General features: G+C 43.9%; 1 protein-coding gene across 10 annotated transcripts in view; it reads right to left on the bottom strand.

Moving 5' to 3' along the window:
* Nucleotides 1-1,246: 1,246 nt before the first annotated feature.
* The window catches only part of FAM50B (family with sequence similarity 50 member B), a 63,798-nt gene continuing 47,801 nt past the window's right edge, over nt 1,247-17,243 (bottom strand). For 6 of the 10 annotated variants that reach the window (XM_077143700.1, XM_077143702.1, XM_077143701.1 and 3 more), the window contains one exon: nt 1,247-2,521. In XM_077143700.1, the coding sequence (XP_076999815.1) occupies nt 1,438-2,442 (1,005 nt within the window). In that variant the 5' untranslated portion in view covers nt 2,443-2,521 and the 3' untranslated portion in view covers nt 1,247-1,437. Of the gene's footprint in view, nt 2,522-5,179; nt 5,258-13,143; nt 13,281-17,243 lie in introns of all 10 variants that reach the window. The other 4 variants (XM_077143703.1, XM_077143704.1, XM_077143705.1 and 1 more) reach the window with 4 other exon arrangements.

Genomic DNA, 17,243 nt, shown 5'->3' with positions numbered 1-17,243 from the left:
TGGGATGGGACCTGGAACTCTGCATTTCTAACATGCTCCTGATGCTGACGCTGCTGCTCCAAAGATCACACTTTCAGTGGTGGGGGACTACTTCTCACCCCACTGAGGTAAACCAGAGCCAACAACAAGGTCCCTGAGCCTGACCTGGGCCCTGACCTCTGTCCTGAGTGCATGGGAAAGGGTGGAGAGAAGGAAGCACTAGATCTTTCCTTCTCAAACCCACTGCATATTCAATACCCAAGGAGCTTTAAAATATACTGCTGTCTAGATCCCCCCTGCAATGCTGGGTCTAGGTGAGGCCAGAAAATTGCAGGCTTAATTCCCAGATGATCCTGAGGGGAGCAAAGGCTGGAACCCATTGCCCTGGAGGGACAAAGTTCCAGTGGAAGTTCTTGCTCACAGGCCGAGAGAGGAAAAACGTGTCCCTCTGACTCAGGGCCAGGCCTAGAGTCAGGCAAGTGAGGCCAGCACCTCAGGCATCAAGGCAAAGGTGGGCAAGAGACTCAGCAATCAAGGTAAGTAATATCTGAATACAATGCTTCAAAAAGTCAAAATGAAGGCAATGCTATCGATGACGCACAAAATACCAAAGTTGTAAATGAACACCTGCCAAGGGGTATTGGAGCTGGGAGCCAAAAGAAAAGGATAAATCATTACTACCGACCTACTTTAGGCTACACTCACCCTCTCCCTCTGGTTCCTGAATCTTTAACCTGGTTAAAGGATCCAGCTAAGGAACCCCAGGGGATTGGCTGGTCCCACAGGGGGAAGAAACACCGTTTGTCTGGATCGTCCTGCTCCCACCTCACTGAGCCCACTCCCCACTCCCAACCTTTCGGCTTTGGGGGTCCTGCTGACACCCAGTGATGGGTAGGCCAACTTCTTCCCTCAGATGGTTCTGAAATGAGTGAGAGCAGCACTTTAAATCCAGTAATCATGAATATCATAAGAATAATGACAATCACAGCAGACATTTATTGGGTTCTAAGTGCTTTGCAAATGTTAATTCATTTAATATGTCAATGATCTTGTGAGGTGGGTGCCTGGCATTATCCCCATTTGCAGGTGAGGGCACTGAGGCAGAGAGGTTTGATTCCTCTACCCCAAATTAAACAGGGAGTAAGCTGCGTTGAAAAGTAAACCAGACAGCAGCCTGTTTCCCAAGCGCATGGCCCTAACTCCTAGCTTTCTAACACTGTGACTCCCGTCAAAACTTCGCTTATTCTACCAACCAAGAGACAGTGTCAGCAACAGAATAACCACATTTGAACAAGAGGAACCGTCTTTCTTTATTCAACTTCTGTTACAATTCAAGCCAGGAAACGAAGCCTTCAGTGACAGCCCGTGGAAGTCTGAGCACCTGCCCCCTAGCTTGCTGCTAGCGTGCGCGCAGGCAGCGAGGGGCGCACGGCCCTGGGGACAGGCGGGAGACGGCGCTTACCGGATCGTGTACCTGTCCCACTTCTTCTCCGGGTCGTAGGGCTCCCAGCGGCTAGCGGGAAAGATGTGCTTATTCTTCTCGTACCAGCTGCGCAGCACCACCTTGCCCGCGTGCGACTCGTCCTTCTCCAGGGTGGCGTCGCTAAGCAGGCGCACGTCGTCGTGTACGTCGAAGGAGAAGAGCGGGCCGCTCTTGCCCCTGGCCTTGGCCACGATGAAGTCGTAGAAGGTGTGGTAGTGCGGTAGGATGAGGTCCTCCTTGATGTACATGAGCTGCTCCACGCCCGCCGAGCGCAGCTCGCGGAAGTCCTGGCGCAGGCAGTGCAGTGCCTTCTTGAGGAATTGCTGCACTGTGCTGCCTTTGTGCATGGTGGCCGTGCGCCGGTGGCCCGAGCCGTCCCAGTAGCTGAAGGTCACCTCGATCTCCTCGCTCTTGACTCTCTCGCGCTGGGCCTCCCATTCCCTGCGCAGCTCCTCACGCAGCTGGTTCTCCTCCTCCTCGCGCTCACGGTCAGGCAGGAAGCTGGTGTCCACTGCAGGGTCCTTTCCTAGAGGCCGCCTCCGTTTGGGCGCCTCCGGCCCGGGGGACCCGCCCACGCCCTCCTCGTCGCCCTCCTCGTCGCCCTCGTCCAGCATGAAGGACAGGCTGGAGATCTTGCGCCGCTGCTCCTTTCGACGTGCCTTGTCGCGTAGCGTCTCCAGCTGCAGCCGCCGCTCCTCCAGCTGCTCCCGCTTGGCCAGCTGCTTCTCGCGCTCCTTCACCAGCGCCTCCTGCTTGGCCTTCATATCGTTCAAGGTCACCAGCCCCACCGTGCTGGACTTGAGTTCCGCCTCCACCGCATCGTAATGCGCCGAGAACTTCTTGTCCACCTTGGACTTACTGATGGTCTCCTCGGCGATGCGCTGCTTCAGCACTGCCATCTGCTCCTTCTGCTTCTCCCGCTTCTTGATCAGGTGCATGGCGCGTCCCGCCTCGCGCATGGTCCCCTTGTACTGGGCCATGGTGAAGGCTCACGTGCTCCAAGCCGCGCCCGTTTATTCCTTCCCGGTGGGTTGCAGTTTCAGGGCTAATTCCCAGGCTCTGTATCAGTTAAAAAAAACAAAGACATTGGAAAGGGATCAGAAGAACAGCTTTGTTAATGGGCTAGACAGGAGCGGTCACTAGTTCTGCAGTGATGGCAATGTTTAGTAGAGGCACTACCTGGATATCGTAACCACTGCTGCCTCCTGAACCCTGGAAATGTGGCTAGTGCCGCCAAAGCCCTGATTAAAAAAAAAAAAATTCGAATACCAATGGATTTAAATGTAAATAGTCATTTTGTGTCCAGTGGCTCTCATACTGGACAGGGCAAATCTAGATTCTGGGAACTGCAGTGGAGAGGGTTGGCCTACAGAGCAAACCCTTTCTTATTGGCTTACACCAGTAAGCACAGAGAGTGCAAGAGTCAGAGCTCCCAGAACAGACCTGCAAGTCTCCCTGGCCTGAAGCCCTTGTGTTTACCTGTAGGAAACCGGTTTGGGAGGGAATGCACCATCCCCCACCCCCACCCCCACCCCCCTGTGGGCAGCAGAGAAGGATGGCCTTATGTCAATCAGATAGGAGACATCAAGTCATTCTCCCAGGGCTCCCCTAACTGGGTAACCATTTAGCTAGGCCCTCATTACAATCTTGTGGGCCGCAGATACTGTTAGTTACTGTCCCTCTCTCTCCCTTGAGAATCATACCACCAGCAGGTCCAGATGCCAAGGTGAACAGAGGAAATGGAGTATTCAGCCTTGCGAGTTTGCTGATTAGTTGGGGAATTGAGACATCTAAGAAACCGGTTAGGGTAGTAGAGGGCTGATTATGAAAAACTGCCTTGTGGGCCTTTCAGCCTGAGCAGAGGCCTCTGCTTCAATGTATGAAACTGAAAACCCAGCCAGCTGTCCACCATAAGGACAGGCACCCACACACATCTTCACATCCTTGTAGACAGAATTCCAGGCCTGGCAGGTCCCTCCTCAGCTCACTGCCACCCAGAAGGCTCTGCAGATCCCCTCATCCATCCTCAGCCCCCACAACCCCCCACAACCCCCCAGTCCCCCTAAACTCTCCTGCATGCCTCTGAATTCAGTGCCATCATCAGCAGACCCTCTTAAGTCCTTTCAACCCCTTCTTTGCGCCTTCCCTTTATCTTCCTGCCTTAAGCTGGAACCCAGGTATTCTCTGTAGCTCCTTAAAGGTTGTTTTCCTTTGATAGTCCATGTAGGATTAAAATCTAAAAGAGCCACTCATTGTCATCTCACATTTTCTCTAAAATGCTTTCGAAGCCCATGCCACCAGCTTTACCACCTCCTCTGCCTGCCACGGCTGTCGTCTCTGGAATTCCCTGTTGCTCCCCCTAAATCCTAGAGGATCTGTCACTGTACTGGATGGCTTTGGCATGACTATCTAACTCCTGGGCCCCTTGGGGCCTTGACTCCTCACTTCTGATAAGCTTTCCCTTGCCCCATATCTCCATGTCCCACCCTTAGCCATGACCATGTATCATTTCCAGAAGCTGCATTATCCCCAAACTCTTCACTCTCCCACCTTCTTTCAGTTTACTCCAGTGTATCAATTGTCCTCTGATTGCTTAAGACATCCAAATCCAAAGATCGCATCCCTTTTCTATTGTCACCACCCATTCATAAATTTAATCCATGCTGGGTCCACCAAAGACTATAGATATTCCTAACCCCTGGGTCGTTCTCTCCTGGACAATCCCTGATCCTGGTTAAACCAGCACCTGCCTTGTCTACTCCTGAACCTAAGCAGGTGAATATTGCTGGAGAAAATGTTACAACCATTGCTGGCTAGTCTCACTTCAGATTCATCACCGCAGACCTCCCACGTAGACTCAAAACTACTTAGAAACTCCATTATACTGTCCCGCTCAGTCTGCTTGTCTGCTCGCCAAGATGGCTGTTTCCACTTTCTCCCACCTCCAGCACTCTCCTTCTCACCCTGCCCCTGCCCCTGACAGATCGTTTGGGTCTCATGGTCCAAACACAGAAGATACACTTGGATAACAGGATCCCACCCACCTCCCAAATTTCAAATGCAAAATTCCATTCAATCTAGTTAGATCTCTTCTAAACCGCATTTCCCCCCCAAATACGTGTTTTGTGATAAAGAGCTCTATGCCCAAATAACTATGGGGAGCCCTGAGTTAAAGAAAGTTGAACTGGAACTTTTGGGGGGGGGGCTGCATGGTCAGGGAATCAAACCCGGGTCTCCCACATGAAAGGATGAAAGGCAGGCATTCTAACCACTAAACTACCCGTGCACCCTTGAACTGGAACTTTTTGACTGTGGGGCTGCTCAGGCTTTAATACACTTCCACTGTGGCCTTCTAAGGGTTGGATAAGAGTATTTTCCAGAAGTTTTTATTTATTTCATGTTTTACCTCCTTTTAAGGTGTCTATTAACATTTTCCAAACTGGCTGTGAAATATATGCTAGCCTTCCAGCCTAACTCTTTCTAATAGCAGAGCCTGTGAGCAAATCATAACAAGAAACCCTTTATTCTACGATGATAAAACATGCTAAGAGGAAAATTTCATGGTGTCACCACCCACCAAATTGACCAAATTAGAAGAATCTGGACCACTCTCCTTCGCACCTGCATCAGTGACAGAAAAGTCTTTCATAGATTTCCTTTTTCTTCCCTTTTTCACCATTAGCCTTAATATAGGAAATAGGCTCTTTTTTTTTTCACCTGAATCCTCCTCAGTGGTGGTCCACCATCAATATATTCTCATTCTTGTCTCTCTTTTATACACCATCTACCGTGATCCTCAAAAATAGAAACAAAAACAAAATCTGATCATGCACCCTCCAACTTTAAAATTTCCACTAGCTCTCCTTTTAAAAGATAAAATCTAAATCCTCTTAAGTTTGACCTACAAGGTCTCTAATAATCAGACCTCACTCCATTTCCCACCCTACCCCACCAGGCAGCTTTTCACCATTCCTCCAGTAGAAGGTGTGCTTTCAGAACCGTAACCTCTATGCATGTCTTTCCAAGGACTCCTGTCCTCCACTGGACTGGCCCTCGGGTCTGCTCAAATGCCATCTTCCACAGAAAGTGTCTCTAGCATCCGCTACCACCACCGTCAACTGCAGGCCCCAGTAGCCACTCTCCCCAGGGTTCCTATATGATTACCTCCACACTCATTACATAAATCAGATCACCTGGCTACCCCCTTAGGCAATTAGATCATCCACCCAGCATCACTTCAATCCAATCAGCACCAGGGTTTCCATGCTTGCTGTAATTGTCCGGGTCTCAACTTAATCAGCCACGTCCCCAGTCCTCAATATTCCATCTCCTTGTCTAGAATCCACTCTCTTAATGCAATCACACCATATCCAGCCCTCAGAATTAAAAGTTGTGGGCTGAAACTCTTTGGAAATTTTAACAAGAAACAAGCAACAGAAAGAAGGAGTTTTTTCTTGAGGCTGAAATCCTGATTTGAAGAGTTTTTGTTGTCCCCAATTCCAAGATGGCCTCCCATCACAATGAAAATTACCCCACCAGACTGAAGTTGGAAACTCCACTCCTTCCAGCCTTATTGATGATAACAACAACAGCAAAGGGGTGTGGGAGCAGAGTCTGAAATGCTGATTGAATAGACAAGATTTAATTTAAAGAAAATGTGACCTCCTCTAGGCTTACTTACAAAGTAAAATAAATATGCAAATAAACAACAGCATTTAAAAAAACTCACAAAACTAGAAAGCTACTACCTATTATAACAGAAAAAAAAAATCAACTCAGTTTCCAATATAAAACAACAGCAACAAAATACCCCTCCCTGCCCCACCAAAATTTTGTCATGATTAGTTTTCAGTTTACCTTCTACCACTGTGAATTCAGATTGAAAATGAAGTCGTAAGAGAGATGTCCTGTCTTCTCTGGGGTCACTCTGGAAATGAAACAGCTGATGGTAGACCAGTTGCCTTTATAGAGGATCAGGCTCCTCCCAATCAGCTAGATTGATTGGAGTTAGGGTGGACCACTTGATAACATCATCACTCGATGCCTACACTGGCTGTCACTATATTCTGAACTGGTTGTCACATAAAAGCAAAGGGCCTCTTATGTCAACTGAATGACAAAAAGATCTGGTGCGTGACCTCTACAGTATTCTGTCAGCAGAAGTCTTTCAAAACGTGTTTTTAAATGGTGTCAATGCATGCTTTCCAATGGAGGTAAAACACGTCTCGCAACATTTGCTTGGTAGAAAGTCAGTATTTTGACACTCTGCAGGGTGGGATGGAGGGTGGCAATCTTTACATGCTTGTAGACAGGGCATTGCAAAATACCCTAGGGAGAAAAGGTTCAGACAAATAACCCGTGACTTCTCCATGTGTTCACTGGGGGAAAATAATTCCAGCCTGGCCCAAAGCAGGGGGAAATGAAACCTAAGAGAAGAGGTCACAGTTTCCAAAGTAGATTCTGCACCTAAATGTTTCTGGAATTTCTAAGACCTAAATATTTTGCTTTAATTTTTTTCAAAATAATACATGGACATGGTTTAAAAAGAAAAGTCATGCTAACAAAACCAAAGTAAGCAGTTCCTGATTTATTGCCCTCTTCCCCAGAGGTAACCACTTTCAAACCTTTCAGATATTTTTTCCTGGTATTTCCTTCTTATTTTTCAATAATTTTTGTATTGCTATTTTGTGAGTTACCAGTTTTAGACATTATCCATTGACTTCTCCGTAGGATGGGTGAACATTTAATTTTTCACTACATTAGAATGAAATGTCTGGCCATGCCATGTGAAATGCTGGCTAAGCCAGATATGAAAAATGCAAAAAAAAGGAAATTATATACCAGTCTTAATTATAGAGTTGCAAAAATCCCAAGGAGAATATTAGCAAATTGAATCCAGCAGTTTATGAATGTATACATATGAAATGACAAGTCAGAGATTTATTTAAGAGTTCAATATTAGGCTCTATATATTGTGTAATTTACCACATTAACTGCATCTTGATGCCTGCAGTTAAAACTCAAAAATAGCAAACTAGAACTAGAAGGGAACTTCCTTAAGTTGAGGAATGGTATGCAAACATTGTACTTAGTGGCATCCTTCTCTGTACTTTTCCTCAAAAATAAAATTATGGGATTTCTAGCCTTTACTAGATGACTACACGGTGCCCTGGGGCACTGATTTGATGAAGGGCAGGTATGGAGAGAGTTCAGAGCCTCTTTCCAAAGGAGGTACATCTTTGGTTTTGAGATTGCAAAGCATCTCGAATACCTGTAACAACTTTAAAAAAAAATTTTTTTTTGATAAAACCAGTTAACCTTCAACATGAACATCTTAACGTATGAACATTCCATACTTGGTATGCATTCAGTGGCTCACAATATCATCACATAGCTGTATGTTCATCACCATGATCATTTCTCAGAACATTTACATCACTCCAGAAAAAAAAAAGACAAAACTCATACATACCATACCCCTTACCTCTCCCTCTCATTGACCACTAGTACTTCCCTCTACCCAATTTATTTTAATATTTGTTCCCCCTATTATTTATTTATTTTTAATCCATATTTTTTATTCATCTGTCTATATCATAGATGAAAGGATCATCAGAATAAGGTTTTTGCAATCACACAGTCACTTTGTGAAAACTATATCGTTATACAATCATCTTCAAGAAACACGGCTACTGGAACACAGCTCTACAATTTCAGGCACTTCCTTCTAACCTATCTAATACAACTTAAACTGAAAAAGGGGTTAGCTATATAATGTGTAAGAATAACCTCCAGTATCATCTCTCAACTCTATTTGAAATCTCCCAGCCAACGACACTTTATTTTGTCTCATTTCTCTCTTTCCCATTTCAGTCGAGAAGGTTTACTCAACCCCTTGATGCTGAGTCCCAGCTCATTCTAGGATTTCTGTCCCATGTTGCCAGGGAGGTTTACACACCTGGGAGTCATGTCCCACATAGAAAGGGGGAGGGCGGTGAGTTTCCTTGCCATGTTGGTTGAGAGATAGGCCACATCTGAGCAACAAAAGAGGTTCTCTGGGGGTGACTCTTAGGCCTAATTCTAAGTAGGCTTAGCCTATCCTTTGGAGGAATAAGTTTTGTATGAACAAGCCCCAAGATTGAGGGTTCGGCCTATTGATTTTGTTGTCCTCACTGCTTGCAAGAATATCAGGCCTTCTCCAAATGGGGAAGTTAAATTTTCCTTTTCTCACCATTCCCCCAATGGGACTTTGCAGATATTTTTTTATTCACTGCTCAAATCATTATGGGATTTATCAGGGCATCATTCTGGACAAACCTAAAAAATGTCATGCCCTACTCAAGGTTCCATGTTCTTATGGTGTTCAATTAAATGTCCATATAAGTTGTATTAGGAGATGCACTAGTCAAAATATAAATTTGTACCAAATAAACATTTTTTGCTTCAGTCTCACACATAAGTTAAAGTTTTAAAATATGAATTACCATCTATTTTCAACACTGTGCAATATTGACATAATTTTGTTCTTCCTCATGCAAAAACATTTTTTCATTTGTACATTTAGTCACTGTCAGTGTATACTCTATGCATTCCTAGATTATACCCATCTCAGTCTCTATCGTCTATCTTTCCTTCTGATTTCATTTGTGCCCTCAGCCCTCCTCCCTCTATCATTCTCGCATTCAGCTTCATTCATTGTACTACCATTATTGTATTACAGTTAGGTAGAATTGTGCCATCCATTTCTGAATTTTTACAGTCACTCCTGTTGCACAATCTATATCCCTTCAGCTCCAATTACTCAATACACACCCTATTGCTATCCCCTGATAACCTCTGTTCTTAATTGAAATTCTCCAAGTTCATTCATTAACATTAGTTCATGTCAGTGAGACCATACAGCATTTATCCTTTTGTTTCTAGCTAACCTCACTCAGCGTAATGTCTTCAAGGTCCGTCCACGTTGTTACATAACTAATAACTTTATTCTGTCTTACAGCTACGAAATATCCCATCATGTATATACCACAGCTTGTTTAGCCACTCTTCTGTTAATGGGCATTTGGGCTGTTTCCATCTCTTGGCAATTGTAAATAATGCTGCTATAAACATTGGTGTGTAAATGTCTGTTTGTGTCTTTGCCTTCATGCCCTCTGAATAGATACCTAGCAATTATATTGCTGGATCATGTGGCAATTCTATACTTAGCTTCCTGAGGAACCACCAAACTGCCTTCCACAGTGGTTGTACCATTTTACATTCCCACCAACAGTGGATAAGTGTGCCTCTTTCTCCACATCCTCTCCCACACTTGTTATTTTCTGTTTTATTGATAATGGCCATTCTGGTGGGTATGAGATGATATCTCATTGTGGTTTTGATTTGTATCTCCCTAATAGCCAGGGAAATTCAGCATCCTTTCATGTGCCTTTTAGCCATTTGTATTTCCTGTTCTGTGAAGTGTCTGTTCATGCCTTTTGCCTATTTTGTAATTGGGTTGTTTGTCTTTTTGTTGTTAAGTTGAACAATCTCTTTACATATTCTGGATACTAGACCCTTATCTGATATATCATTTCCAAATATTGACTCCCATTGTGTAGGCTGTCTTTTTACTTTCTTGACACAGTTCTCTGATGCACAAAAGTGTTTGATTTTGAGGATTTCCCATTTATCTATTTCTTTCTTCAATGCTCATACTTTGGGCGTAAGGTCTAGGAAATGGCCTCCTACTATAAGATATTTCCCTTCATTTTCTCCTAAAAGTTTTATGGTCTTAGATCTAATGTTTAGGTCTTTGATCCATTTTGAGTTAATTTTTGTATAGGGTGTGAGATATGGATCCTCTTTCATTCTTTTGCATGTGGATATTCAGTTCTCTAAGCACCATTTATTGAAGAGACTGTTCTGTCCCAGGTGAGTTGGCTTGACTGCCTTATCAAAGATCAATTGTCCATAGATGAGAGGGTCTATATCTGACACTCTATTCAATTCCGTTGGTCAGTATATCTATCTTTATACCAGTACCATGCTGTTTTGATCACAGTAGCTTCATAATATGCCTTAAAGTCAGGTAGCGTGAGACCTCCAACTTCATTTTTCTTTCTCAGGATACTTTTAGCTATTCGGGGCATCTTGCCCTTCCAGATAAATTTGGTTATTGGCTTTTCTATATCTGAAAAGTAATTTTTGGGGATTTTAATTTTAATTGGTATTGCATTGAATCTGTAAATCAATTTAGGTAGAATTGACATCTTAACTATATTTAGTCTTCCAATCCATGAATAAGGTATGCCCTTCCATCTATTTAGGTCTTCTGTGATTTCTTTTAACAATTTCTTGTAGTTTTCTTTGTATAGGTCTTTTGCATTCTTAGTTAAATTTATTCTTAAGTATTTTATTATTTCCTATACTGCCCAGTAAGTGGCGCTTGTCTGCCTGTGGGTTCCACACCAGCATGAAGTGATGTGATACCTTTAACTTCAGCAGACTTTCCCTGCTGGGTTGTGGTTGAGACAAAGGAGAGGTTGTAGGCTGGCATTAATTGCTTCAGTTTTCCAGACCCTGGTGTCTGAATTCCTTGAGGGAGGGATTCCACCTGAGCTGGGCCCCACCCCTATCCTGGGGACGGCACAGCCTCCAGGGAATTAATTCCTTTCACCTAACCAGCCTCTTTGCCTCTCAGACAAGCTTACTTCCACCCTTGCCTGGGGCAGTTGGAGCCTGAGAAGCCTTACAGCTGTATGCAAAGAGCAGTCTAGCTGTAGAAAACCACAATAAAGAAAAGAAAAACAATCCTTTTCAGGGCAGATGCCCCATTCCTCGGTTTGCCAATCAAGAGGTTAGATTGGTATGTTGCTCTGTGTATCTCCAGGTCCTTTCCTTCAGGGCCCAGACCTTTCTGATCTGAGAAAGCCTCTGTTTTTTTCTTTATCTATCAGCCCTGCCCCCTCTGCGCCAGAGCAAAACCCAGCAACCTCAGCTTTTACTTGAGGTTCAGCTGAGCTGTGGGTCTATTTTTAGTAGTCAGAATTTGTTAATTAATTCCACAGTTGGAGCTTGGTTGATCTCAGCCCCTTGCTGCTAGTAAAGTCCCTTTCTTTTCTCCCCTGGGCACCAACCTGTGGGGGAGGGGTGCCGGCCGCCACGGCTTGGAGGACTCACGGTTCTGGGTGGGCTCGCAGCCGGTCCAGCTGGTCCAGACTGGTGTATGCTATGCGTCCGGTCACTGATGTGGCCCCAGCAGTTGTTCTGTACTGTTCCTGGCTATTTACTAGCTGCTCTGGAGGATAAACTAAATCCCACACCTCACTATGCTGCCATATTGGACTGAATCTCTGTAACAACTTTTTAAAGTATCCTCAGAGAAGTGAAGGAACATGGCAAGGAAAGCAGGGGTGGGAAGGGGTGGCAAGAAGCTCATGCTTCTCTCTCTTTTCCTCTCTCTCTCAGAGAAAAAAATAAACAGATGCCTGCATTGAAAAGTAAATATTGTAAACAGATTAGGAATGTTCTCTCTTTCTCCTCCTCAAATCCTTTACACACACACCTAATGCAAAGTAAGTAAAAGAGGAAAGGTAATATTAAAGTAGAAATGAGCAGAAACTATCAAGACAGCACACTAAACAGTTTTATCCAAGGATGCTAATTTTTTTGAAAGTGTGGCATGTGGCTTTTTTTTTTTAACTTATTTATTTTAAAGCTTTAACACACGAAAGTAATAAACCACTGGTCAAGCTGATGAGGGGGAAACAGAGAGAGATGCAGCAGAGAGGGAGAGAGGCAGAGAGAGAGAGAGAGAGACAAACTAGCAGATAGGGAAACAGAAAAAGACAGAGATAGAAAGAGAGAGAGAGTAAGAGAAAGAGGAGTGTGGCTTTTATGCTGCAACTCAGGAGACCTCTCTGAGTCAGTGTGAGGCCCATTTCAGATGCTGCCCACAAAGACGATAAAAGGATGAGCATTTAAGCCAACTCTGGCATTCTACCAATGTCTCCTCTGGTGTTTGATGTCATTGTGAATGAAGAAGATGGTGCCAACCTACTCTCACACTGCACATGCATGGAAGATGATGATTTAGCGTGTGGTACCATAGTGGGCTGATGAATTGCCTCAAAACCTCTACTTTCTGCCCCCACCCCCTCACTGTCCTGGGAGAAGAATGCTCTGTCAGGAGCAGTCCTGTTGCTATGCCTAATTACAGCACTTCTCTACATTGTTCATGGCCAACAGGAGTTGTCCAGTGCATGTGTGAGTGTCAAGTCCAGCACCTCCAGGGATAGCTAGGTTATCACGGGGAAAACCGATATATGGGGCTACTTTCTAAGATGGTCACTCTGGAATTCCTGGATAAGGAAACAGAGGGTATAGATGACCCTGAGATACCAACTGCTTGGTGCTTGAAATGGAAGGAGAACAATTGCCCAATGACTCCAGGAATTTAAATTTTGAAATAAGAAAGGAAATGCTTTAAGAAAAAAGAGTTAACTTTGGGTGAGCAGGTGAAGACCCAAGCTTCCTTGGGAAACCCTGAAGATACAGCCAACCAGAAAGGTGCTGACTTTTGCTTTCACATTAAACCAGGAAATCTTAGGGATGGGTTTAGGACATTCATTACTTATGGTGTCTCTGACCACATGTTAACAGCTTTCAGAGACAGTCTGTGTGTGAACTTGCTGCCTTACCTTTTGGCCAATTTGTAGTTCACTTCTTCACACCAGCCAGGGCCCACTTGCATGGGTGCCCAAGAAACTATTATCCTGTAGCTTGTTATGAAAGCAACTGACATTGCCAGCTTGATCATCACTAGGAAGGTCTACAGCTATGGAAAATGGGATTGGTTGATTATTTTCCTAGAGCTATATTAACCCTCCTTATTAAAAAAACAAAACCCCCCAAAGCACTGCCTAAACTTCTTTAAAAAGAGAAGCCAGCCCCAGGGGAGTTTTGGTGTTATCTGTGGCTACTATTTTGTATTTGATTGGATACATCACTATATGCATTTGTTCTTTAAATGACTTGAAACATGGACAACACTACCCAAATGGCAGTAAATAAACAGAAGAATTAATGCCAGGGTTTCTAACAGACAGGCCTCCCAGAATTATTTCAATGGACACATGTATGTGGACTGAGACTCAAGTGAATGAAATCATACAATGTGTTAAGCTCTGGAGTCAGGCTTTTTTCCCTCAGCCTAATGCCATTGAGATCCATCCAGGTCATTGCTGAACAAGGCTGTTTTGCTTTCTCTTGACCAAACTGCCTGCTTTGCTCCTCATGAGCTCCTCTTGACTTCCCCAAAACTAATCTTGCAAAATTGCATAACTAACTGCAGAGAAAAACAACTTGGACTGCAGGAAAAAGAAAAAGAAGGAAAGGAAAAAGGACAACTTCAAACCTTACTGTGCTGCTTTGAAATGATGTATATACCCTAGAAAAACCATATTTTAATCCTAATCCCATTTCGTAAAGGCAGCCATTTCTTCTAATCCCTTTTCAGGATTGTATGTTTGATACTGTAATTAGATCATCTCCCTGGAGATGTGATTTACTCAAGACTGGCTGTTAAGCTGGGTTAGGTGGAGGCATGTCTCCACCTATTTGGGTGGGTCTTGATTAGTTTATGGGAATCCTGTAAAAGATGAAACATTTTGGAGAAAGCAACAGATTCAGAGAGAGCAGAGCAGAACAACATAGCCACGAGAAGCAGAGTCTACCTTTGGAGATGAAGAAGGAAAATGCCTCCCAAGGAGCTTCATGAAACAGGAAGCCAGGAGAAGAATCTAGCAGATGATGCCGTGTTCACCATGTGCCCTTCCACTTGAGAGAGAAACCCTGAAATTCATCGGCCTTCTTCAACCAAGGTATCTTTCCCTGGATGCCTTAGATTGAACATTTCTATAGACTTGTTTTTTAATTGGGACGTTTTCTCAGCCTTAGAACTATAAAATAGCAACTTATTAAATTCCCCCTTTTAAAAGCCATTCTGTTTCTGGTATAATGCATCCCAGTAGCTAGCAAACTAGAAAAGATTTTGGTACCAGAGAGTGGGGTGCTGCTGCTGTTGCAAATAGCAAACGTGTTGGAACAGCTTTTTAAATGGATAAGGGGAAGATTTTGGAGGAGTTGTGAGGAGCTTGATAGAGACAGCCTAAAATGCTTTGAAGAGACTGTTGGTAGAAATGTGGACTCTAAAGATACCTGTGACCAGGCTCTAGGCAGAAATGAGGCATGTGTTATTACAGACTGGAAGGAAGGTGATCCTTGTTTTAAAATGACAGATAACCTGGCAAAGTTGACTAGTGACTTTGGCTGGAAGGCAGATTTTAAAAGCCATGAACTTGGATATTTAGCAGAGGAGATCTCCGAATTAAATGTGGAAAGTGCAGTCTGGTTTCTCCTCACAGCTTATAGTGAAATGCGACAGGAAAGAGATAAGCTGAAAACTGAATTCTTGAGTACAAAGAAACCAGAAATCGAAGTTTTAGAAAATTCTGGGCCTCCAGAAAGGGAGACCCCAGAGAATAGTGCTCCACATGAAGATTTGGCCAAATGTGGAACAAGCCAGCCATTTCAGAGAAAGCCAGGATCGGACATGGAGTTATCCGAAAAGGATTTGTGGAAACTCCTTATGTCTGATGGGCATGATCCAAGGCTACTGCATAGAAAGCCAACGAGAGTGCTGTGGGACCTGTATAAACAGAGCCATTGCCAGTCTGGACTCGGGGGGTTCAGAGAAGGGACACATTGGAGGAAAAATTACTTCAGAGGCAAAACCATGGGGGTTGAGGTCTGAAGTCAAGAAGTCTCAGGCCAGGAGAGCGGACCCACCCAAGCCCGTGGAGAGGTTGAGTTTGTCCCAAAGGCAGAGGGTGGGCCTTCCACCTCATTGCAGTGGAAGAGTCATGCTACCTCAGGCCTTAGAGAGGGTGAAGCACATTCCTTGGGGTTTGGGGAGAGCTGGGCTGTCACCACATGGAGTGGGTGAGCATGTCCCCCGGAGATGACAGAGAGCCCAGGTGCAGCCCCGATCCTTGGAGAGGGTGGAGCCGAGAAAAAGGTGGTCTCCCCAGTATCCCCCAAGGCTGCATTCAGAGAGAGGCAGGCCTCTGCATAGGCCCTTGGAAAGGGTGGGACTGCTGCTTTCTAAATCCCTGAGGATAAATGACTCTCAGACTTTGAAATCTAACGGGCTTTGCCCTGAGGGTTTTTGAAACTGCTTGGGTCTGTTGACCCCTGTGTTCCTTCCTCCCCATGGAGTATGTATCCTATGACTGTTCCTCGTTTGTATGTTGGCAAGTAACTTGTCTGAGTTTCACAGGTCCAGAGTCAGAAGATAATTTTGCCTTAGAACAGACCATGCCTGTAACTAAATTTGATAGGAGTTTGTACTGTTTCTAACTTTGTATTTCATTTGTATTGGAAAACACTTACTAGTCTAAATACCCATCTTGCCCCCTGACCTCTTCCTCCCCTTTCCCTCTCACCCCAACCCTTACACCACCCAGAAACCTGAGCAGCTGCAACCTGGGAAATTCCTTATCTCCCTCCTTTGCTCTCTCAACCCTTACAGATTCCAGATCACGAAGGGAAGCATTCTGAACCAAGTGGTCCCAGTTGCATCTTGTTAAATCACTTATGTGCTCCAGGGACCACCACACCCATTTGCTATCTGCCAGTGCTTTTCTGCACCCCTTAAAAAGCTAACTGTCTTTGTTTAGATGGAGTTAAGTTCTGCTCTTTCTACCCTGCTCTAACAGCCCCTAAATGAAATCTTCCTTGCCTGTTTCACATTGTCTGGTGCAGTTTTTTCTTCAACGTTGCATGTATCATGAATTCACTCCTCTTTATTGCTGAGTAGTATTACATTGTATGGACACATAAGGTTGTTCATCCATTAACGCACTAAAAATCTTTTGGGTTGCTCCCAGTTTGGGGCAATTATGAATTGAGCTGCTAAAATGTTCATGTAGAAGTTTTTGTGGGAATATGTTTTCATTTCTCTACGGAGGAATGGAATTACTAGGTCATATAGTGAATCTTCCTTTAACGTTATAAAATCTCCCAAACTGTTTTCTGCAGAAGCTGTACAATTTTGCATTCTCAGCAATTTTTGAGAGTTGCAATCACTCTGTATCCTCACCAGCACTTGGAATTGACTGTTTGTATTTTCATTTTTTTAATATTAGTTATTTTTTCTAAAAAATGATCATGGTGAAGAATACACAATTATGTGATTATATTGTGAGCCATCGATTGTATAATATTGTTGGACTGTATGTGTGTGCATATTTCTTATTAAAAATATTTTTAAATTTTTAATCATTCTAATAGATGTGTAGAGGCATCTCACTATGGTTGTGTTTTGCATTTCCCTCACTGGTGAATGGTGTTGAGCAGCTCCTCATGGGATTTTTTTGCCATCCATATATTTTTTTTTAGCAAAGTATCTGTTGAAATCTTTTGTTCATTTTCAAGTTGGGCTGTCTGTTTTCTTACTGTTGAGTTTTGAGAGTTCACAGTGCTTTCTGTGTATGAGCCCTTTAATGGATATGTGATTTGTGATTGTTTCTCCCAGTCTGTAGCTTCTCTTTCCATTTTGCCAGTAGCATCTTCTGCAAAACAAAAGTTTTAATCTTGATACTGTCTAATGCACCAGTTGGTCATTTATGGATCATGCCTTCGATGTCTTATTTAAGAGTTCTGTGCCTAATGCAAGGTCACAAAGATTTTTTCTATGCTTTCCTGTAAAAGTTTTGTAGTTTTATGTTTTCCATTTAGA

The sequence above is a fragment of the Tamandua tetradactyla genome, chromosome 25 (assembly GCF_023851605.1).
Source record: "Tamandua tetradactyla isolate mTamTet1 chromosome 25, mTamTet1.pri, whole genome shotgun sequence".
Taxonomy (NCBI): Eukaryota; Metazoa; Chordata; class Mammalia; order Pilosa; family Myrmecophagidae; genus Tamandua; species Tamandua tetradactyla.
This window is presented reverse-complemented; position numbering and strand designations above follow the sequence as displayed.